This window comes from Thunnus maccoyii, chromosome 20 (genome assembly GCF_910596095.1).
Source record: "Thunnus maccoyii chromosome 20, fThuMac1.1, whole genome shotgun sequence".
Taxonomy (NCBI): domain Eukaryota; kingdom Metazoa; phylum Chordata; class Actinopteri; order Scombriformes; family Scombridae; genus Thunnus; species Thunnus maccoyii.
In genome coordinates, this window is record NC_056552.1 from 26,682,021 (window position 1) to 26,706,876 (window position 24,856).

Genomic DNA, 24,856 nt, shown 5'->3' on the forward strand with positions numbered 1-24,856 from the left:
CCATATCTCCTTCTTCAACTTAATGACTGATTAAGCTTGATTTAATCCAGTTTTTAGTTAGTTATCCACACACAATCATAGTAGATGGCTGGGGGAAAAAAAGCTACCGTTTTGAGACTACACTGACCATGATGCTTTGCGCCGAAATACACTTCCTAGTTACTTTGTCACTTGGCTTCCTTTAACTGTCAGCTGTGCCTTCTACAACAACAGTAACTGCCCCGAAGATATTTGTGGTCTAGTCGCAGAGGTCTGTGTTCTTTTCTATAAACTTATCATTATTATTTTTCAGGAAAAGTTCCCCAAACAAAAACTTCCTTATTTAGCGCGTCGGTGGACCGTTTGATAGCCCAGCAACAGCCTTTGCAACGTTACTTAAAAAGCGACACTCTCATTCAAAATGTAGCAATGTACGTTAACGTTAACTTTTGCTTGTCTATTGCCAAGCTACATATATTGTAAAATATAACACAATACCTTTTCAGAATCAATAGAAGCCATCTTCTAATTCGGCACATATATGATTCCACCAAGCAGCATTTATTTCATTGAATTTACTCCTTTTGAGTCCCACTATTTGCTTCCGCCATGTAAGATAATTGGCAAATCAGTACTGAAAGTTTAAATGTGTGTTCTGCTTCTTGATTGGATTTTGCCGATTTGAAGAATTGAACCTTGAGGTGTAGGCCAGGTTTTGCCTGCTATGTTACGACGTATGTATATTTGTCTAAATCATGATGCACTCTAAACTGCTTCAGTTTTGTATGGAGTTTGTTTTTATAATGGATTTAATTGATGCTGTTAATCACATGATCCTAATGAATTTGTATGTTTTATGTTAGAACAGGAACGTCTTTTGTTAGGCATCTCTAAATCATTAGTTAAACTCTTCTGGACTAAATATCCATGCATTGTATTCTGAATCAGAAACTATCCTTTTGGATTGTTAGCGTGGTAAGTCTATCAGCAGCTGCCATACACAAGAGTTCTATGCCATTCAGCCTCAAAAAGGAGGCTGATTACTGCAGTTTGACTTTGGTTCTTCTCCTGCACCCACTTCCACTTACTGACTAGGTAATACTGCTGGTGGATCTCTTTACATGATTAAAACACTAGTCTACCAGAGAAACACCTTTGGGATGGGGTTGGATGTGCTTGAAGATGCAGGACAGAGGGAATCATTAGAGTATATGTGTTATAAAATTCTTTTTCAGTCCTGGGAAGTAAATTTAGTCTTTTCTTCTTCAGTCAAATCCATAGGGACACAGTTCCCCAGGAAGGAAGAAGTGAAGACAGCACTGTGCACTTCAGATGTAAAGGAAAGACTTGTGAGAATGGAGGATTTCAGAAGGACGTACTTGCGTCTGTGTAAAGAAGGAGGTGTGGAGCCCCAGGAGAGTGTTGTGGTCCAGCTTCAGGAGAGCAGGGCTGCTCAGGGCTCCAGACTGGACCTGAGTGGACAGAGCCTGTCTGCAGATACCTGCTCAGTGCTGGCCAGGGCCTTCCAAAAAGACACCATCTTTACAGAAGTGTCACTCAGTGACTGCATGCTCAGTGAGGAAGGTGAGTTTCTATAAGGCAGACAAACAGCCTCTATGTAGCCTGATATTGTAATAGATATTTTTCATACATTTGAAAACGTATGCATGATACATCTTTAGTGCATTTTTCTATGTGTCAGCAGATTGATACAATGTGGTCTGGGAGGATTTTAAGCAACCATTTGTGAATTTTCACTGAAACCTGCTTTGCTTTTGTCTGAAGAAGCTGCTAACCAGTGTAACACAGTGTGATTTGTCTGGCTTTTAAAAGATAAGCCTGGTGATATTCTATATTTTTGTCAATGTCCACAAATCGTATGAATAGACCAAAACCAGCAGTGTGCTAGTCTGTCTCTGTTGTGCTCAGCCCAAAGCCCATTGGTTCCATAAAACATTGATGTGTTTTAAATAGATTTATCAGATATATCAGGCCCTGGATACACACACAGTACTTGTTAGTAAATGAATTCATTGTTGGTTGGGATCTGCACATGAGTATGTATGGCATGTATAACAGTATTTGCTTGACTCTCAGGTGCCAAAGTACTACTGACTGGACTGTTTGGCAACACAACTGTGAAAGTTCTGGATCTGAAGGTATTTAGACTGGACACACTCTCAGACACAATGAATTTTATTTCATGAAACATGTGTGTTGATGGTCAGTTGATGCAAAATATGATTCACAGGGAAATAACCTGAGATCAACAGGGGCTGAGGTGTTGGGAAAGTTGTTGGCTAGGAACAAGACTCTGCGTAGGTGAGAATTGTGCTCCTCATGTAAGAATATTCTCTGTTGTTGCAACACTGGGCATGTATATTTAAATATAAAATATGGCTGTATGGTGTAAGCATATGACTTAAATTTTGTTTCATAAGATATCAAATAAATCATATGAGGCTTAACTACACAGGATAACCTGGTCAAGGTCCACTAACTAACTTTTTTTCAGTTGTCATGGAGATGGCTCAGATGTCATTTATTTAACCCTTTGTTTAAATAGGTAGTCTCATTGAGATCAAAATCTCTTATATACAGAACATATACAGTATGAGCATGGACAATAATACACAACTCACATACACAGAACAGTGGTTACACATGAAGACAACAATTATAAGTAGCATTATAATATAGTACAATATTTGAAATCCTCAAAAGAAATTTGAAATTTTAATTTCAAAACTTTTTGTACTCAAAACACACTTTAAAACCAGTTTTTCCAAGCACAGTTTGAACATGTGGTATAGATAAAGTTAAAATATCCTCTGACCTAACATTTACAATTACTGTATTATTTGTGATTAGAGAACAGAGACAGTTTGGCAGCTTTTACAGTAGTTGTTTATAGATAAATAATATACAGTTCAATTCCCTTCTGTCAGTTAAAGAGGACCAACAGACCTTTTTATACAAGACACAATGGTGAGTGAGGAGTTCATCACCTGTGATAAAGCGCAGTGCACTGTGAGAGTCAAGAGGTTTTAAGGTGGAGGCAGAGGCATGTATATATACTCTATCACCATAATCAAGCACAGACAGAATGCTAGACTGAACGCTGGTCTTCCAACTAGCAGAAGAATAACATAGAAATCTGATTTTTATCTTCAATTTGCTAGTCAGATGTTGTATGGAACTTCTCCATGACAACTGAGAAAAATCAGTGCGCTGATAATGACATTGAGAAGTGGATGAAAGTATAGGAAAAAGCAAGTAACCTTGAGTTGAAATGTGAAATTTCCTGCTCAAATCATATGAACACAAATTAAAAAGATGTACATGTCTTTTATATATCATACATATGATACACTGTGTCATAAATATCTCCATAGCTACAATTAGATTCAGATTTTTAAAAAATATTTCACACATCACCTGGTGTTGCTTATATTTTTGAGAGAGTCCTCATGGCAGTGAATTATTATGATAATTTATTTCAGTCAATCACATTTGAAGACACTGGCTTGTAGTAGGCAATAATGCAGGATTGAGCTTATTTTATTTAATTGTTTATTTAACAGGGACAATGAATAGTCATTGACTGTCCCAGAGTTAGCTAGATAGCTAAATTTCATCAGCAGTCCCTGGGCAGGCAAATGTACTTAATTGATTTACTTAAATTTACTTGGTGCAAAATCCCTTATAGGTTTGAAATGAATACAAATGACCAAAATGGAACCTGGAGGCTTTGGGGCCCTGGACAGTTGCCCTCTTTGACTGGTTGCTATCCAGCCTTGTGTGTATGCCAGCACAGTCTTGGCTCCATTTTGGAGCAGGTCAACCAGCGCACATTGTTGCATACCCTGTCTTATCCCCACTGATTAAGAAATTATGATTTCATCCTCTCCACCTTAATCAAATGCTGGTGTCAGATCTGGAAGGACATTTTCTCATAACAGAAGGTTTACTGATATTGCCTTACAAGATTTCTTGTTTTTGAGGTCAAGGTTTAGAAAGTAAATTTGCCTGGTGTAGTTTTAACAACAGTGTGGCCTGCCGTGTCTAACACAGAGCTTGTAAATGCTGTGTGCAGGCTCGTATTGGAGTGGAATGCGTTGGGGGTGTGGGACGAAGCCTTCTCTCTCTTTTGTGAGGGTTTGGCCTCCAACAGCGTGCTGACACACCTTGACCTGCGCAACAATCAGATCAACCACCACGGAGCGTCTGAGCTCGCTCTGGGACTCAAACGCAACGGCACCCTGGAACTGCTAGGTGACACACAATGAACCAGATATGACCTGCTCACAAGAATCTGTTCAACATCATGTGATATTACTTTCCTGTTTTCCAGTTTTTTCTATGTTTTTGACCAGAAGATTTTTCGGATTAGTGGGAGATCACACATATTTTATTAGTTAAGTAGCAACTAAGTGACAGGCAGTGGAGGAAAGTAACTGAGTACATTTAATATGAGGATGTACTTTACTTTAGATTTTTGCTCTGCTAGTTTGGACTTCCACTCCACATTTCAAAGGGAAACATTGTACTTTTTACTCCACCACCATTTTACATACAAAATAGATGATTATCTTGCATTTTTATATATCAGACTTCCACCTCGACCTGCTACAGCATTACAACATGCTGCTCACATGTTACTTTCTGTGTACACTGTTAGGATTATTGAGTGGACCTATTACTCAAATGTAGACACAGTAATTCACAGACACAGATTCTTCTGTTGTAGACAGAGCATTTATGTTGCACTGCCATTCACCGTTATATGCTTCCACTGCACCTCTATTTCATTCTAACACAATACTGATATAGTTTCATCAATACTATGAGGCTCTTATCCTCTGTCCTGACTGTAGATTTGCTAAAATGTTTCTGTTGTTATTCTAGATCATACACTTCTGCTTTTAAAATAATAACTCTAATGCAAATTGTGGAAGGTCGAGGGACAACCAGTCTTTCTGTATTGGGGTGTATTTTCATGACTAATTAATGGTCCACTCTATCCTCACTCTCTGACTGTTCACAGATCTGAGGTGGAACAACATTGGTCTGCTGGGTGGCAGGTCTCTCCTGGAGGCTCTGCAGAAGAACAAGAGCATAGTGCAGCTGGAGATGGCAGGGAACAACATACCCAGTGACGTACTAAAAGCACTCGGTATGGTCTGTGTGTGTGTGTGTGTGTGTGTGTGTGTGTGTGTGTGTGTGTGTGTGTGTGTGTGTGTGTGTGTGTGTGTGTGTGTGTGTGAACATGATTCATCCTGGTCTTTTTCTGATCTATAAGACTAATTACTTGTTTTGTTTTTTTAACTAATTTGTTATTTGTGTATTATTTGTGTGTTATACCCCCAAACAGGAAGTTGCATTCTGTCTGCCTCTGGAGGGGCAGTTCATCCAAATTACAAAATCACCACTGGTATCTCCTAATAAAGATAGTTTTGGTTTTATTTGTCCAGGTTTTCAGATATCTGTCTCTGAGATGTCTCCATCCACTCCATTACAATGGAGGTTAATGGAATTTAGAACCGCAGCATTTTCTAGAAACAGTGCCCAGTTACTCTAAATAATTTAATCTGTTAATCGGTTAATCTGAACACAGACCTCACTGTCAACAGCTTTTCTCTTTGGTAAAACTGAAAAGTGTTGATGGTAGATCAGACGGAGTGATAACTGAAGAACCATCTGTGATTGTAACTGTAACAGTATGGCTTCAGTTTGAATAAAGATTTATTACACATATCGTTACTGGGAAGTAATATCATTACTATAATGTGGTACACATTGTCATCCACTGATACCTGTTGCTCCTGTTGTTTAACCCTTTCAGAGCAGACCACAGGGCACAACTCAGACAGACAGTCCACCCTGAGAGACAGCCACAGCAGGACCAAGGTCCTCAGCAAGGAGATTCAGATTCTGAAAGAGGAGAAGGGCCGGCAGGTAACCCTGGCATCAAAGACTGAAATAATTTGGATACTCCAAGTGTGCTTTCAGAGCTTTGGTTGTGGCTAATTTGGTTCAGACCAAGAAAAAAAGATACATTACTGCCCAGAATTGGCTGAGTTCATATTCATAATGCCTTTTAATAAACAAACCAAGAAAACATGAAGTCACATGGACTGAGAGGTAACTCATTCATTGGACAGTTTTGGTGATGTTAGCCTGCATCATTAGCACTATATGGACCACAGAGAAAAATGAAAATCTGGTGATTGACAGCAGGTCAAGCAGCACTTTACACGTAGAGCTCATCAAAAAATAACAGATTGTAAGCTTTTTTAGTATAATTAGAATCAAATCAGTCAATTATGAAAAATGATGAATACATAGAAACAGACAAAAAGAGGCATCCTTTACCATAACAGAGACAGTTACTTAGTAGGACACATGTAAACATGTAAACCTCTGTTTTAACGCCTTTCAACTTTCTGATTTATCACAGAGGACCCCTCATTCATGCTGATGTGCATATGTGTTACTATGGTTACAAAATGATTTGCATAAACATGTTGTATACACTGCTTCTAAAGTTCACTTGATAGTAGGTTAATAATTATAGTAATTTAGTAGTAGTTTTCCTTTTGACTCATGCTAAATCATATATATACTATCACAAAGACTTGTGGATGGTCAGCTTTGCTTTCACACTGATTGAAGTTCAATTCACAGCTTTCACACCAGCCTGAACGAACCACACTGAACACACCAGAGTTTGATTGAACTCAAGCAAAAAGGTTAGGTGTGAAAGGAGGCTTAAAGAGCAAGATCTCAGGCTGTTACAGTTTTAAACTTTTTAAAGTTTCAAATCTCCCCCCAGATTTTCTTACATACCCCATGAAGAATCTAGCCATGCAGATACTTTTGGTTTTGAAATATCCACAACTGAGACAGCCGAGATAATGTGTTAATGAGAGATATCATTGTTTGGTTCCTAAACCAAACCGTTTTTGCTTTGAAACCTAGACGATACTGGATACATGCTGCCGTTTACAGATGACACAAGAAACTTTTAAGTTAACACTCAAAAAGTTTTAAATGTCTTTGAAAATGTCTTTGCATTCTAGTGTCTCTTCGCCTGGAGCAACAAAATCCTACTGTGTGTTACTCCAAACAAAGTCTAGCTTTTGACATATCAAACCCTCGAAACATCTTCGAGATTAAGGGCCCTATGTTAATGATCGAAGAGCATGGTCTGAAGCGCATTGTGCAAGTGAATTTAGGGTGTGTCCAAATCCACTTTTGCCATTTTAACATTGGAAAAAATGGTTGCAGCACCAGGTGCATGGTTCAAAAGGGTTGTCCTTAGTCTCTTAATTAATCGTGGGTGTGTTTTGGGTGTAACAGGCAATAAACCAATCAGACTGTCATCTCCCATTCCCTTTAAAAGCCAGCTGCACTTGTACCTTGGAGGATTGGTATTAAAATGGCGCATTTGCCAAGTAGTAAGAAGGAATGCTTCTCTGCAGAGGAAACGGATCTGCTCATGCATGAAGTGAAAGTGCACAATCCATAACGAGCACACTGGCCCCTGCTGCTCATGGAACCTGCCATGGTCAGCCCCACTGTGGTGCTTCTCGCCTGGGAATTCATTACTGCGATTAGCTAATTCTGATAAATATTATGACTAACCATTATGACATGTATTTCTTAAAATATGTTAATGCACAGATGGGAGCAAGTGCATTTTCTAGTTAAACGACATGGGCACTGGACGGGAAAATGACGACTACGTCGGTCTTAAACTAGCAAAGACACTTGTGTGGTGCTTGACACCGATTTATGCTGCAAAGATAGTGCCCTAAGAGTCTACAGCCATGTTTTGTTCACCAGCTTAGTTTAGTTTAGTTTACATAATTTAGTTTTTTCATGGCGATCCATCCAATAGTTGTTGAGACATGGCTCTCAGAAAGACAAATGCCAACCTCATGGTGGTGCTAGAGCAGAAAAGTCAGAGGATCACCAAAGTCAGTAGGATTCAGCCTCTGAGGAACATGAATGTCTGGACAAAATTTCATGGCAATCCATCTGATAGTTGTTGCAATAGTTCAGTCTGGACCAAAGGAGTGGAGTGACTAACATAGCCATCCAGTGACTAACATAGCCATCCATAGAGTCATGTAGCTAGCATGGCTAAAAAATGTTTCTTCCTGTAGAGAGGACAGAAGGTGTCGTCATGCAGCATGAATTCATGTCAGTTAGAATGAATTCCAATAATGTCCACTTTTGGAAATAAGTATCAAAACCAGAGTCCAGAGTTTCCAAATTTCTCAAACAACTCCTGCAGCATAATTCATCTTAGCTGACATGAATTGAAGCTGACCACAGCCATCATGCTCTCTTAAGGACAAAGCTACAAATGTTTTGCAGCTACCTTTCCTACAGGTAGTGTGCTTGATACTCAAATAATTTTTGGGTCTCTCTTGATGGCGTACAAGAGTACTCACTTCAAATAGTTCATGTAGTATTCCAGATTTGGGATCAAGTTTGTGGTTGTTTCGGCTCTCTTTCAGTTCCTAAGCCTGATGGAGACCATTGACAGACAGAGGGATGAGCTGGGACGCTCCAACAGGTGAGAGCAAGTGTTACTGTGTAAAGTCATTTGCCATCATCATAGTTTAAGACTGAGATCAGTAAGAGGGACAACCTCCACATCAGTATTTAGCTCTTTATATTTGCACAGGAAAGAAAATGAACCTTGGATAATATATAGATTTTATTTAGGAAGCACATTTTTCTATGTATAAAAATCATTCTGCTTCTTCTTTAAAAACAATATTGCAAATCAAATTATATATCCATGACCTTACTACCTCTTTTCTGTTTCATTAGGTCCACTTCCATTCAGATAGGTCAACTCCAGGAGGCTCTGAATGAGAGGAAGTCAGCTGTCAACTCACTCACTGCCAAGTAATCATTTCATCTTCCTTTATTCTATATTCACAATATGAAGAACAACATAGTCTGTATGTGTGTAATATAAGTGACTTTCTTCATTTTCAGTCAGACAAAGGTAGTATGAAGACCTACAGTTTGAACCATAGTATATATACTTCTTTTATTCAGGCTTCCTGAAACACTCATACACACTGAATATTTCATCAGGTGCTTAGAGGGACAGCTATTAATAGTAATTGATAGTTTCCTGCTACACAGACGACCCTAGCCTGAAGCCCTCATATTAATTCACCCTGACCCATATAAAGTTATGAGCAAAGTGTAATCAGACACACTGCAAAAGATTCCCAACTAAAAAATATACATTTTTGTTAAAACACATGAACATTTCTGCTGATGACATATGATCATGTTGCACTTGTTTGCACTTGCTCAAAAAGAGAATGAAAAAGAGAGCTTAAGAGAGCTTACTAGCCAATCACACAGCCAGCAGATCACTGTGTGAAGTGGGCATGTATTTTGGATTGTTGGTTTTGGAAAGTTACAGAAGTTGTCAGAAGCAGCCTCTCCTAATGGCGACATGGGAAATGTGAGCATACAGATGTCTCAAGTCGGGTCTGGTTTAAAAACTGCGTGTTTAAAAGGAGCAAAAACATCTCTGCTGTCAGAGGGCTGTTGTTCATGAAGGTAGTTCAGAACAGCAGCACTTACTGTGAAAGGGCCCAACAAAGTGAACCAGGATTAAGCTGTTTTAGTTTACAATTAAGAAAACAGACACCTAAAGACAACACTCTGATGTTTGCGGCCACAGAGCAGCACATATTAAACATATAATGTGGAAAAATTAATATTATAGCAAAAACAAACAAAACCACTGCTGCTTTGACACAAGCCTCACACAGCTGACACCACTCACTGCAGCACCACTGAACTCCTCAGTAATCATAACATCATGCATTCAGAAATGTTACATTTCCTACTATCATCAGTGCTGAAAACTAATGTCACATTACATTAAACAGCTTTGAAGTATGAAATAAGACAACAGACAACAGCTTATCTATTTTAGTGTTTTCTCGCCACTAAAGTTGTCTATCAGTTCAACTGTATGTATAATCACATGTATTTTTATTAAATGTGTGTCTGTTTATTATGGGACTCTGTTTCTCATGTCAAACAGTGATAAATCTGACATGCACTGTAGACTAACTCATGTTGCCAGTTGGCACAGTTTGGTTATAGTGAAAAATATCTACTGACAAAAAGATCCTCTTGCTAGTAAAGTGATAATCTGCTTAAAATCATTAAACACTTTCAACTAAAAAAATCAGCCAGTTTTGCTGACCTGTGTACTCTGTGAAGATGCCAAATTAGATTTCAAATCCCAGAGTATGGGACTACAGTACATGAATGTGAACTTTTATTAGTTAAAGTAAAGTAAATACAGTGACTCTGATCACATGGTGTTATGATGTTTTTCAGATTGCAGATGACAGAGGCTGCCCTCACCCTCTCTGAGCAGAAAAACCACAACATGGGAGAGCTGCTGACACGAGTGAAGGCTGAGAAAGAAGAAGTGAGGGAACGGCAGAGCCGAGAGAGGAAAAAAGAGCAAGAGGTATAGAGAGATGGGAGGAGAGACGGCACTGCAAAAACAAGTCATTTCAGCTCAAGTTCAGTGTGATTTGCATAGGAAACCAGAACAACGGCTGTGTGGATCTTGATTTGATGTTAGAATGATGCGCATATGTTTGCATATTTGAAAAAAAAAATAGCTTTGCTTACCAGGAAGGAAAATACCATTTTTAATATGCAGATGTTTTATAGGTTAAAACAAGGTCACATGATTTTGAAGCGGGAAAATATTCTACCTAGGCAGCTCACATAGAGATAAGCTTATAATGATCAGTTTCTCTAACTGTCTGTTGACTCCACTGAAGGAAGTTAACTGTCAGGCATACTGCTCCATAATAATTTCCTTATTGCATGCAAATATTGGCACAAGCAATGTGTTTTCCACTGTATTTAATTTCCTCTAGTACCAGAAGCCTGTGGCATTACCTTTGTATATATATATACGTTTTTGTATACATCACCCTGAAATCGAAACACAACTGCAACAATATATTCAGCCAAATGGTTAGTTTTTGACTTTATCACTACTACTTAGTCCGACTCATTCAGTGATTTGGAAGAGTGAGGTATTGGCTTTAATCTATAACGCATATTACACTTACTGAAATCTGTGAAATACTTAAAATCCTTCCTTTGTCCAAAGCCACAGTACTGTCTTAAGGAACCCCCCAATTCCCAACCATTTATCTATTAGTCTGAAATAAAAGTCATCTTCCAAATACCCTCCCACCTGGCAAGTATTCTTAAAGGTCTACTAATCAAGAATACCTGTTGAAGTGGATCCTGTTCATGACACCAGATTGTTGAAGAAATTACTAATAGTATGATACTAAATGGCCAAGTAGAGGTCTGGTTGTTTATTGACCAAACTATAAGGTTTATTAAGACAAACACTTGGACAGAGAGCATGGGGGTCTGTGTACAGCCGGGTCTGCTGCAGTGCAGCAACGTCACACAAGAGAGTTCAGCTGTATACAAGCAATTTTCTCTCACACAGTGTAATGAGATTTTTGGGCTATGAGAATGCTGTACTGCAATTGTGCTTGTTGAGATATCACTGTTAATAATTGCTGTAATGTACCTCAGCTGATCATATGTTTTCCACCCTGTAGGACAGTGTGCTCAGGGAGGGCAAGCTCCTCCGAGAGACCCAAAACCTTACAGAGACCAACGTCCAACTCAGGAATAAGGTATGAGGGTGGTGTCTGTGCAGGATGGTGAGAATTGTGTGTGTGTATGGTTGCACTAAAATGGTACCAATGCTAAGGGCTTAATTTATTTATATGTGTGTGTGTGTGTGTGTTAGGTGGAGGAGATGGAGCGTAGGTGTAAGTCTCAGCAGCAGCAGATCTTTGAGCTGAAGCAGGAACTGACCAACAGCACAGCTGAGTTCAAGCTGCGATTAGCACAGGCAGAAGGTAACACACACTGAAACAACTGCACACACACATCCTCCATCACAGACAGGCAAAGAGAATGTCATTTTCCACATGAAAGCCAGGAGAGATCTCCTGTGTTTCACCCTCTGACAGATCGTCTGGAAATGGAGAAGCGAAGATCCAAGCAAGCCCTGGAGGACATGGATAATCTGCGACAGAAAGAGGTGCTCTCTAGATCTTAGTTCTTGTTTGAAATGTGGTCTACACATCACACGACTGATGCTCAAATCCCACCAGTTATTCCACTTAAGATATCAGTTAGAGATTGGGTTACGAGAAGCATTTTAAACTGTTAGGTAAACTGATCCTTAGGTAAGAATTAGGTAAGTGAATAAAGGAAATGGAAAGACACAATACATATTACCCACATATACTTCAACTAAGACATATTTATTTCTTATGAGTATCCATATGATAAATGGGACCAGAGAGCTGCAGACATCAAAACAGAAGTTCATCAGAAAAGGATTAAAGCTAAGTGGAACTTATGACATATGAAATGATATGAAAAGCAGCAGATTCAAGTGTTGTAGTAGTATTCTGTTCAACTTTTTGTGGTAAAATTATGGCTAACACCTACAGTGCTGAAATTTTACATATAAATGAATGCCCTCGCCAAACAAGTTCGCCGCCAGATAATTCTCTCCATATTTCACAATATACAGAGTTTTTAATCTGGTGTCGAGTTTGACATTCCTGCGCTGCGGATGAATGCATATGAACTAGAGATTTATACCGACTGGCTAACTTCCGGTTAGCGCCCTGCTAACTTGAATGCGGATAAAATAATTGAATTGTGCGGCCATTTTAGACTTTTCAATGTTATAAGACAGAATGGATCAAATGTTCTGATTGTGACATGAGTCATTTCATGGGAGTTGTATGACACTCAAAACAATTTATCCACTGTTCTACAGCCACAACAGTAGTGACAGTTTAGGCTAGGGCAGAGCCTCTGACTTACAATGTTATTGTAAGTACTCTCACTGCCAGAAGGGGGAGACAAAAGTCCTGCACTCCAGCTTCGATTCTTGTAATGTTATTACTTTTTTCCACAAAATTGTGACTTTATTCTCATAACATTACAACTTCAACATCTTTTTTTCAGTGGCCCTACTAGAGCCTGATATTCCCTTGATAATAAGAAAAACAGGCCTCTCAGCCTCCTGTAATCACATCAGACAGAATACAGACGTCCATTCTAAAAGCAATCCAATTCACAGTGAACACAGTGGTGTTATAAATATTGGATAACGTGTTCAATATTAGCTTACAAAAACCAATTAAACATGCTGTTTGAAATTCATTGTATTCTTTTAAAATGAGTTTGTCCACCTATGAGAGGAACGTCAGCCAGTATTGAGGAAATAAGTTTTGAGAAAAGCCTTGTTTTTACAGTACGTCAATGAAGATGTTGATGGATAACTTAACATAATATCCCAAACAAATGTATTTAGAATGACAAACTGTAAAAACAAATGCTAACTTGCAGACAGTACAGCACTTTCTTAGCTTCTCGTTTATCTTATTTTAGCTTTTCTTGTTGTAATATAATACTTATTTCATTTTATTCTTTAGAAATTGTGAAATAATTAAAGCTCACATTTCTGTATAGGTGGAGCATGTGAATCGACATCTAGAAGAGAGTGAGAGAGCCCTGCAGGAGCGCATCTTTAAACTGGAGGGACAGCGAATACAACTGGAAGAGGTCAGATCTTTGAATGTCCTTTTTTAAAAGACAAAAAAAACACAAGAAATGTAACAGAAATTTAGTCAACAATTTAACAAATAACAGATAATGGTTATTTATTAGTCAAAAGCCTGACTGTGCATTATAGTGTAGCAGCAGAGCTTATGCATGTATGTCCCATAGCTGCCATAGCTCATGTATATTACCTTAAAAATGTAACGACATGTCGGGGCTGCTGCAGCTGCAGAGGTATCACTTGAAGACCACAAGAAGTTGTGACTGGTCAGCTTGGGCAGCTTGTGTTTTTTTCCCACATGTTTCCGATGCCGTTGGAGAGCGTGATAGTGAAGACAAGGTTCAGGAAGTTGAAGTTATCTGCTTCTTTTCAGTAGCACACATCTAACAAAGACATCTCCACTGCAAACCCTCTGCCCAACACCATCTGTCAGTTACTGTGGGATATACTGTATAATTATAACAAGATGCATCCTGATCATTTCCGACACATTTATCTGGTGTTGCTGTGGAGTTATCAGCAGCTGTGGAGCTATCAGCAGGTGAAATCAAACTGAACTGTAAAGATCATGGGAAAACCTAGTTCATTGTGCTATCTTGCTCTCTTCTGTACACACAACATCTAGTGTATGGGGATCCCTCCCTTTCCTTTTTTATAATAAGGGTTTTTTTAGGGAGTTTTTCCTTATCCAAATCAAGGTTCTACAGACAGAGGATGTGTGCTTGTAAAGCCCTGTGTGGCAAGTTTATGATTTGTGTGTGTAGGAGGGGACATACAGCTGGTAGCCACAGTAAAATACACACCTGCACACTATACTGTACTTTGTTGGGGAGAGAGAACCGCTGCTGAAAGCTCCAGGCTGCCTGTGCTCTTAATGTGATGTCATGTAATAATAAAGAGTCCATCTCTTGTAGGAACTTAGTAAAGCCAAGGCAGCATGTGTGACAGAGAGAGCCCAGGCAGAGGAGGAACTGGGAAGAGTTCGTGCTCAAGTGCGTCTGGAAGAGGTGGGTTAAAAATGATGCATCTTTGATCTGATATGAAGACAACACCGGCTCACTTCCCATCCAGCCGTCTAGTGATTGTGAGGATGGAGAAATTGTATTTATGACCCGAATTATGAATAAATCATTAAACATTCTTTGTCTTCTGTTTCGTCATCAGCCAAATAGCGTATTTTCTTCTTTTCTTATTTTTCAGTTCAACCTGGCTCATTCAGGAAAATGATTATTAGAATAATATGACATGAGGCTGAAAAGCATGGACATACTGTACCTGCAGCCTTTCACAAACATAGAACTTATTCTGAGTATTCGTAGCTCATTTTATTACTTCCCCATGTCTGTTCTGTTTATGCAGTAAGTTTATGACCGGCGGTTTATCGGACCAGTAGAAAAGCAGCAGAGCCACCTCACACAGAATCTCTTCCCCTACAACATTTATCCAATTATCATAAAGATCAAGCTCAGAAGCGCAGAAGACCCAAGAAATGCAAAGATAAATTAGGTGTGCTGAAGCTCTGGTTTTGGATGTAAATCATATTTCTTTGCATTTCGAATTGCAGCTCTTTGTCATATTTTGGAATGATAATAATTTGGGCTTGTAAAAAAATTAATCCCATACAGAAATGACTCATGACAAACAGCATCTAAACTGTCCTGTAATGTAACAGTTTTATAGAAACGTACCCGATGACTGCTGTACATATATACACACAGCATGTGACTGAAGTAACACCTACAGACAATCAACATTTGTTCATTACTGTAAGAACAGAGCAGAAAAACATATACATTGTTGGTGAAAGGCTGCAGGCGCAGTAAGTATGTAATTTTCAGGCTCATGTGATATTGCAGAACTAATAATAATTTCTCTGAATGAGCCACAATGAACTTGGAGCAGAAAATCTGAAAAGACAAAGAAAAGAAACCTTTTGGTTGACGAGGAAACAAAAGACAAAGTTCCAAAGAATGTTTCTATGATTCATTCAGGTTAAACACACAGCATATCATTTTTATTTGATGAATTAATATGAATACAACTAGAGCCACTACTGGTGCTGTTTTTTCTGTTTATCTACAGTAATCTATAGTATTGCAATCATACTGTATCGTTCTTCCAGGCCAGCTGCTCCTTTTACTGTCCCATCACAATGTTGCCATCTGGCAATTTAACGTTTAACTTGCCAGAACTGATGTGGAGCTATCTTGAATTTGAATAATGTAAAATTCATGGTAATAATAAGTTACAATGAATGTCAGTTATGTCAAAGATATGTTCATGGTCATTTAGAAACAGTGTCTCAATGACATAGTTTGTCAACCAGAGAACACTGAACTGAACTTTTACACTGTAAAATATCCCACTCAGAATTTTCTTTTTATATACAGTATATAAAAAATAAATAAATATAGGCCATGACACATCATGAGATTTTTATTTAAATTCTCACATATTGATATTGATATTGATATTAGCCTCAAACGCCCTGTAGCAGTCGGGCTCTAAAGGTTACTTTGAGGCCACTCTAACCAACCTTTAGAGCTGCTAGTTTGGGCTAAATAAATATTCTGACTGGTTACACTGTAGCAAATTGTAGATATTATGATTGATAATAATGATAATAATGATAATAATAATAATAATAATAATAATAATAATAATAAAATATATATTGTAAGCATGGATAGCCAAGAGAAACAGTTTAACATCAAAATGCTTTGCCTCTTTCTTCCACCTTGTTTCTTCTGAGCAGCAGGAGCATGTGTCATCCTTGGAGGAGAAGCTTCGCTCAGTGCGCTCCTCCCTGCAGGAGGTGCAGCTCCACTGCTCCCAGCAGAAACAGACCATCTCTGAGCTTCAAGCCAAGAACAGCCAGCAGAGCATCGAGACGGACGGACTGCGCCGCAGGATAGAGGAGCTTCAGCAGGTCAGAACACCAGCTGCCTGTTACACACAATATGTAGACTATATTCCATATGTGACTCCTGTGTTCACACTATAGACTGACGTTATGAATGAAGTAACAGGGTTGCATTAAGAATGAAATGTAAGTCACTGTACATAAATTGACCTGTTTATGTAGTAACATCATCTGATTCTCATCAGACTTATTTTGACATATGAATGTGGGCTTCTGAAACACTGGATTAAATGTGTCTTTTCCAGAGAAAGCACACTGTGGTTAGCACTATCACCTCATGGTATCAAGCTCCCAGGCCTGAAGCCAGCCTGACCAGCTGGACTCTGTCTGTGTGGGTTTCCTCCCACAGTCCAAAGATATTCAGTTGAGTTAATCTGTAAACGCTGAACTGACTGTGTGTGTGTGTGAATGTACAGTATGTGTGAATGTGTATTTGTGTGTGTATAGTTGTAAATTGGGAGGATGTTCTGCTGGCTCTAGAAGTACTTTCCCCACTATAAATTTCCATTTCAAAGTCAGTGCCCCTCAACTTAGAAACACAAGAGTCTTCAGGATAATTTATGATACTGTAGGTTCATTTTGAATAATTATAACTTTGTTACAAAGAAATGATGTTGTTTTGATGTTGATGTGGTAAAAATGGCTGGAAATACTGAGATACCCACGAGCCTCAGCCACTGATACTATGCAGAAGGCAGTCAGAGCTTTAGCAAGTTTATTGTTGCTAGTTCTAATAATATTTTTTAATAATAATGTTGCTGAATGGGCCAAGATGAACTTGGAACATAAAATAAGAAAAGACAGAAAAAAAAGCCTTTTAGCTGATGACAAAATAGAAGTTGCAAAAAATATTTTTCTGATTCATTCATGATTCAACTTAAACATACATGGAATCATTTTTATTCAATGAATTAACATGTATAGCATTCAAACCGCCGCTGGTGCCATTATTTCTGTTCATGCAGTAGTCTACACAACCACCAGAGAGCACTGAAATAGATTTTTATACAATGAAATGTCTTACTATATACAATATCTTGGTTACTATTCTTAAAGAACCAAATTTAAAGAACTCAAAAGAAATAAATATGTTTGTTTATGTTATGTGTCTATGTAAAAAAGCAAGAAAATATTGACTATATAAATATACCATCATAATATTTTTAAATCTCAATAAATATATATTAGGACATCAGCCTCAAATATCCTGCATCACTCAGATCCTAAAGGTTGCTGAAAGTCCAAAGGTTGCTGAAAGTCCAAAGGTTGCTGAAAGTCCAAAGGTTGCTGAAAGAATTCATCTAACATTGACCCAGAATCTGTATGTGAGTTGATGTACAGCTGAATGTTTTATCAAGTTTCTACAGAGTTTAATCTGAAGCTTACACTTTGTTACTGAATGATGCTGCAGAATTTTTAGCTCAGCGATTGGATGGTTCTTCCTGAAGCGCTCTGGAGTCACAGTTGTCTTTTGTCCTTAAAGGATAGGTCCATCTCAATACAACACTCACATGCCATATGTACATTAAAGGAGTGTTTGGTCACTGTAATCAATCCTCCCATTCATACCGATTGTGTGGCGACATCCTACTCAAGTGACTTCAATATGACTCCAAAGATGAGGGAAAAAATCCACAGTCCTCATTCTGTGGTTCATCTTAAATTAATATGAGGATTGTGCTGCCTGAGTTAGACACACTAGTATGATAATTGACTGTCAAGATGTACCCCTTGCAAGGAAACAATGTTTGTTTTTTCTTCCTTCCATTTTCAGTCTTCCTTCAAATGCCTCAAGCAGTTATGAACATGTCCGGGTGTTTCTTTGTTAGCATCAACATGCTGTGGGTGTTGAGCAGGTGGTGTGTTGTTGCAGGAGCTGTCCGGTAAGGAGCAGGAGAAGGTGGCTGAGGTTAGCCGGGTGAGGGTGGAGCTGCAAGAGCAGATCGGACACTTACAGGCAGAGAGAACGGCACAAGGAGGACTCAAAGAGAAGATCAGTGCTCTGGAGAGAGAGATGAAAGGTGCACCCTTACTTTTTCATTCTTTTCTCAGATTTTCCAAACACTCAGCTCTGCTCATCACTTTACATGAGTCTTTTTTTATTGCCATGTTACACTGCAAAAAGGTACATTTCAACAAGTCATTTAGTTTCATATTGCATTTTATGTTAAATATGAAAGTAGCCTTAAATCAAGATATGCTCATATGTTTCAGCAAACCTTGCACTACTAAACAGTCAGTCTGGTAAAAAATGTTGATTGATTTTAGGAAAACAAGATTTTAAGACTCTCCAGGGCTACAGAATCGACTCAAAAACATACTGCATTCCAGATATTTGAGGGATTAATCCACTAAGTTGACAGCTTGGCAGCTTAAATAAATTATTGCATTTTCAATATGGTTTAATTTAAATTTACAAATTGACACAGCAGAGAAAAAGAGGAAAACATCAATGCAAGGTCAATGAAATACTCCTGTCTTTGCAAAGAAAAAAAATTTAGAGACAGAAAAAGTATAACAACAGCATAGGCAAGAAGAAATTCACATTAAATGCTCTGAGTCAAATCATCAAAAAAAATAGATAATAATATCAAAGAAATGGTACCATATAAATTCCCACCATTAATTAAGTCAATCAAACACACATTCACATGACGCGGTGTCATTAAGGTGTATTTTTTCAGTGGCATAAAATAATTCTCACAGCTGTAATGAAACTAATATTAAAGGAATTTATGGTGTAATGCAAGAGGTAATTGTGTTCTATCCTTAAACAGACAAAGTTTAAATATTTATTTAGTTATTTACAGTACAAACTAAATTCTAACACAAAATCTTTCAAATGTTTCCCAAAATATAGCGACAACAGGCATTCCCATATTGTATGTAAGAATGTACCTTTCTGCCTACAGCCTTTCCAACATAGATCATTCTTAATCAAACCAAACTATGCAATTTAACCTATGCAAGATTTTATATTGGGTGAGCTTTTCCTTTTTTATTTTCTATTTATTTTTTTATTGTTATTGTTTGTTTTTGCAGTGATAGTGCACAATTAAAAGTAATTGCACCAGAGACAAAAAACAACTAGAGAACAGCAGATACACTACATAAAATAGCACAATACATAAAAGTCCATCAGTGTGAGACAATAAATAGAATCACTATGATAAATACAATGAATACATATAGTGCAATCATTGGTGGTGACACTTTTGTGCTGACTTTAGCCAAAGCTTGAGGCTGGTTGTAAACACTGTAAGGGTTCCTGAGTCTCTAATGTTTGTGGGAATGGAATTCCACTTCCCCACTACTTTAACTGAGAAAGCAGATTGACCAAAGGCTGTCCTTCTTAACTGTGGTACCCAGTCACCTCTAGTAGATGCTATAGTCCTACCAGCACTACCACTGCTGGGAAAGACAAGGCATCCTCTAAGAGGAGGAGGTGCGAGATTATGAATCATTTTAAACATCAGGCATGCATCAGAGTAAAATAACAAGTTATCAAAATTGAGGAAAATATATTTTTTTCAGGATATTACAGTGATGCTGATCCCTTGGCTTTGTTTATAGAGTAAGTACACAGGCTTGAGTGTAGTCGCACCTGCCTGTGACCAGGCTGTTATGCAATAAGACAGATGGGGAAAAATCATTGTGTGTACAAAAAGCTTTGCAGCGGACGGAGACAACTGGTGTCTGATGCTCTTAAAATTGTCTGCAGAATGTTATTGCAGTCTAACTGCTTGAATTAAAAAAACCCTTTACCCTCTTGTCTGTATAAAAATCATTGTTTAGTCAGTTTTCTCACAATTAAGATCAAATTATGATCTGACATACCTGTTACCAGATGAAAGATTTAGTCAGTCTTTGAGGTAAGGTCTATCTGTGATTGTGATGATTGAGAAACCCTGGTTGGGCCTTGAATTCTTTGAGTGAGATTATACTGATCTGATATACTTTTGAATTTTTTCCTGTTTGCTTTATCAGCCCAGTTTATATTAAAATCACCTAATACTATTAATTCAGTCTTGGTACAGATTTCCTTTAGTAAGGATTTCAGTTTGTCATAAAAAATGTTATTAGAATTAGAGGGTTGGTATATTCCAACAACAGTAAAAGACATATGACATCTCACCTCCCTGAGGTATCAACACACAGCCTTAACCACACACTTCTCTTCAGTGTCACATGTGAAATCTTTCTGCCAGATCCATTTGGCAGTGTGACGCAGACTATTCAGTGAACTGTTGTGGTGTTCGTGAGGCAGCTTGTAATATTTACACAGCTGACAATCAAATTACATTTGGACTTTCTTGGAATTTCTTGAGGTTTATTTTACCCTCCTTACTAATAACCTTAATTTTGAAAGGAAATCCAAAGATTGTAATAAAAACAAAGTCACATAGCCCTTATTTTATGACTCCAAGCTTTCCTTGAATATGCACTGATAGGACTCTAAATATCACCCTTCTCTTGTTGCTGTGAAAGGTTAGTAAGAAGAGGAAGTTCCCTCTGTTGTTACACAGTCCAAATCAGTGGTAGTTCTAGCCTGAGTTATGGTAAGTCTGGCTATTTCAAAAGAAATAGAAAAATCATACAACCTTACATCTGGTTACATTAAAACTTCTTTCTCTCTTAAGGAGCATATTTTACTAATACGAATTCTTGAGATAAGTCAATTTTTGCAAAAATGTCGACCATGACACTATGATATTCCACCATGGAGAAAATTCTACCAACAGGTTCAAGTAATTCCACTTCGGTTTTCCAACAGATTTACTTGTTCTGGGGCTTTTCTAGGAACAAGTTTCACAAATGCAACAAATAACTTAAAACAAGTCAGAATTAACCAGGTCATCCAGAATTTGAATCCAATCGTCACACCTAAATAAAGAGTTTTACTTTTAAGGGGAAGAATACACCGATCTGTACATAATGTAATAATTTGTCCTGTAATCAAGTCAGATATTGTAGATTTCAAATGTATCCTGTCTGAAATTTGAAACTTTTGCTGTACTGCTGTCTTTTATGCCTTTCTTATTCTGTCTGTTTTGTCCTGCAGTACTGAGTAGTAACCACCGAGAGGCGCTCCTTGACAAAGAGAGTGAGATGTCTTCTCTGCTGGAGAAGTTGCGGCTAAAAGAGGCAGAGATCCAGAGAATGAGGGAGGACGAGGCCCACAGAGCAAGCTACCTGCAGAGTGCTATCCTCACCTATGTTCAGGGCTCCCCTCTGGGACACTACAGCAGCCCCAAGAAATGATCCAGAGACCTCAACCTCTCAGCTGTAACCTCTGGACTCAAAGGTCAGGGGAGTCTGAAAACCTGCAGGGTAGAAAAAATATCATGATTTTGTGGACTTGAAACATTTAGAAACAAAATCAGGAGAATTACAGTAATATGGGGGAGATAATTGGTGCAGGGAAAAAGGACTATTAGCAGTAATCACACCTAACACAGTACAGATGCAGTCAAGAAATGAAGGTTTTTAAAGTTTGGAATTTTAAAAGTTTAATTGTATGGACCTTGTCTTTACTCCCAGTTACTGCTCCTCATCAGGACTGGTTCAATTTGAACTGTGGTCTGGTTTACTGCTGGGACTCTACAACCCACACACTATCTAAATACAAGCCTCACCACTGTTTTAGTCCCAACACATGTACTTGACCATTTACAGTAAGACATATATTTTAACAAGGATTGGAAACATATTTTCTAATTGTTTTTTACCCAGTAAAGTTAGTCTGACTGACAACACCAAGGTCAAACTTTCTGCTTGACTGTGACAAGCTATCTTGAAAATGTAAAGGATAATGCCAGCGTATTACAACTTATGTTTTATCTGATCATCCCCATCAAAATAATAGCTGAGATCTGGAAACATGATGACACCACTGCAACGAAAGTCCCAACAAACACGAGCAGTCAGACCATCAGGCAGGTTGAAAACATGCCAACAGTTGATCCATGTTATCTAAACTACTCAAACTGAAAGTGAGTTCAGCTGAAATGTCACTAATAATGCCTCATTGAACAAGTAGGTCCAAGTTGCAGACTTGCAGAAAGTTTTTTCTGTGACCAAGTGACCAAACAAACCTGAAAAGTGTAAAAAAAAAGTGCACTGCTAATGTTAGTTTGCAGTCTAGAAAGCTAATTAGCTTGTCAGCTGCAGCACATTGAACAGCTTAAAAATGTACCTACAGATGTCAATCTCAGCAATTATCCAGCTGAGTGTGATGTTATTATTACTATTTTTAATAAATCTACTGCAGTTTGCAGGTTTTTTAGTTGGTCTGCCAGTCTGTCCATCCATCCATTTACTCCTACAATCTACTGGCCAGATATCCATGACATGTGCTGTGGATATTCATGGTCCCCAGAGGATGAATACTATACACCAGATATTTTATGATCTAATAGGCAGATTGTCATGAGATTTACTGAGCACATTCATTCTCCTGAGGGAATGAATGCTTTTGTATGAATGAACCCATGACCTTTACACCACCACCACCACTGTCAGGACAAAATGTACGTTTCTAGCCCAACTACTGTTGAACTTCTATGAATAGCTAAATGATCGATATGTTGGTGATTCAGACCAACATCTGGATATTATGGGGTATAATGAACACTTCAGCCACAGGGCCTGATAGGTGTGCATTAGACTTTTACATTTTTTTTACATTTTTAACAAGTGACAAAGTTTTCTTGCTGGATGAGATTATCACCATCTGCAAAAACATTGTCAGGGCACTTCAGCTCCTAAGATTGTCCAAAGGTGCAAGAAGTGCTAATAACAGCAGACAACCACTTTACTATTGCATCTTGATTATAGACTTATAAAGACTTATTTTAAATAACAGTACAACATTTTGGGAAATACATTTTCTTCCTTTCTTTCTGAACATGAGATGAGAAGATAGATATCAATCGCATGTCTGAAGTCTTACATACAAAGCTGGAGTCAGGATGTGGTTACGCTGGTGTCAACAAATAGTTCCGACACGCCCACTAAAGCCATTAAAAGTCATTTTTATATTTCTGTTTGTGTATAGGTTAAACAAATGAGATACTACTTTAAAGGTAGGTGTATTTGTGAACTTTGGACAGAGCCAAGCTAGTTGTTTCCCCCTGCCTACAGTCTTTATGCTAAGCTAGGCTAACCACGTCTTGACTACAGCTTTGTACCTTACACATAGACATGAGATTGATATCCATCTGAACACCTCACACTCAGAATGACAATAAATAAGCATATTTCCAAAAATGTTGAACTATACCTTTTAAGAAAGGAATTTAGTGCTTAATATGAGACGAAACTACTGTTGAAAGGACATTTTATTTGCTATGATCACAGACCTGTCTTAATGTTGTATATGTGCTTAGATCATTGCAAAAAAATGTCCACTGGTAATAGTTCAGCTCTAACATTAACTGAGATGAAGTGTGCTTAAAAAGAGTTGTCACTAACATGCTGTCCAGTCCCGCTCTACTCAACTCATTCTTCTTCTCCTCCTGAATAAATGAATTAAAGGCAGAGTAGCATTGTTAGCATGTTTACATACGAAATGAGATTTGGTCCAAATTTGCCTTTATACCGTATCTGTCAAATCACAAGTCTGCCCCTCTGCAGCTCAGATACAAAAAGCAGTAAACTGATTCACAAATGTTCTCTGCTGTTTTTGCAAGTAATATTTTGCAAATTAAACTCTGAATGCAGTCTTTTATAATATTTGTATGAAAACAGCTGTTTAATACCCTGAGATTGTTTCAGATATGTGATGGATATTTGTGATTTTATTTTTGCAGGTGTGTTTTTACCATTTTGCCCTGTTTTTGATGCATTGTGTTTTGATATCAATAAAATGTGATCATTTCTGAAGGAAGTGTCTCATGGTTTCTGTTCGTGTGTGAATGATTTAGTGGTTGATGTGGATTAGTCTATTATTCTATTTAACGGATAACATTACAGTATTCAGTGTGGTGTGCTGATGGGGTGGGGATGTATGAGGTCACTGGGTCTTGAAATTACAGCCAAAGAGTGTACATTATCAAGATAGTTCACATGCATTTCAATCCAATGAAACCTTTGTCTATGCTCTTCCTTTGGAAACTGAAGTTTCTGAATGCTGATGATTACAGTGACGTCACACTAGTTCCAGTGGATGTGAACCTTTTCCTTTGAAGTCCCCTCAAAGCAGTGTTCACTTTGAATGCTAAATAGACCACTTGTTAGTCATCTAGTGATGTAATGCCCTT

The 24,856-nt window shown here is 38.1% G+C and overlaps 1 protein-coding gene across 2 annotated transcripts; it reads left to right on the top strand.

The window, feature by feature from the left end:
- Positions 1 to 143: 143 nt before the first annotated feature.
- Positions 144 to 24,479, top strand: lrrc45 (leucine rich repeat containing 45). 2 transcript variants are annotated; one of them, XM_042397184.1, is made up of 18 exons: positions 144 to 250; positions 1,249 to 1,563; positions 2,077 to 2,138; positions 2,231 to 2,301; positions 4,076 to 4,254; positions 5,027 to 5,155; positions 5,825 to 5,937; positions 8,508 to 8,566; positions 8,827 to 8,904; positions 10,375 to 10,510; positions 11,640 to 11,717; positions 11,834 to 11,945; positions 12,060 to 12,130; positions 13,582 to 13,674; positions 14,587 to 14,679; positions 16,428 to 16,601; positions 18,469 to 18,616; positions 21,658 to 24,479. In XM_042397184.1, the coding sequence occupies exons 2-18, from the start codon at positions 1,335 to 1,337 to the stop codon at positions 21,855 to 21,857; spliced, it is 2,025 nt and encodes a 674-aa protein (XP_042253118.1). In that variant the 5' UTR covers positions 144 to 250; positions 1,249 to 1,334; the 3' UTR covers positions 21,858 to 24,479. The 2 variants fall into 2 exon arrangements, with proteins under 2 accessions (XP_042253118.1, XP_042253119.1); XM_042397185.1 differs by lacking the exon at positions 21,658 to 24,479 and adding an exon at positions 16,841 to 16,958 and having other exon boundaries at positions 18,469 to 18,568.
- Positions 24,480 to 24,856: the final 377 nt, after the last annotated feature.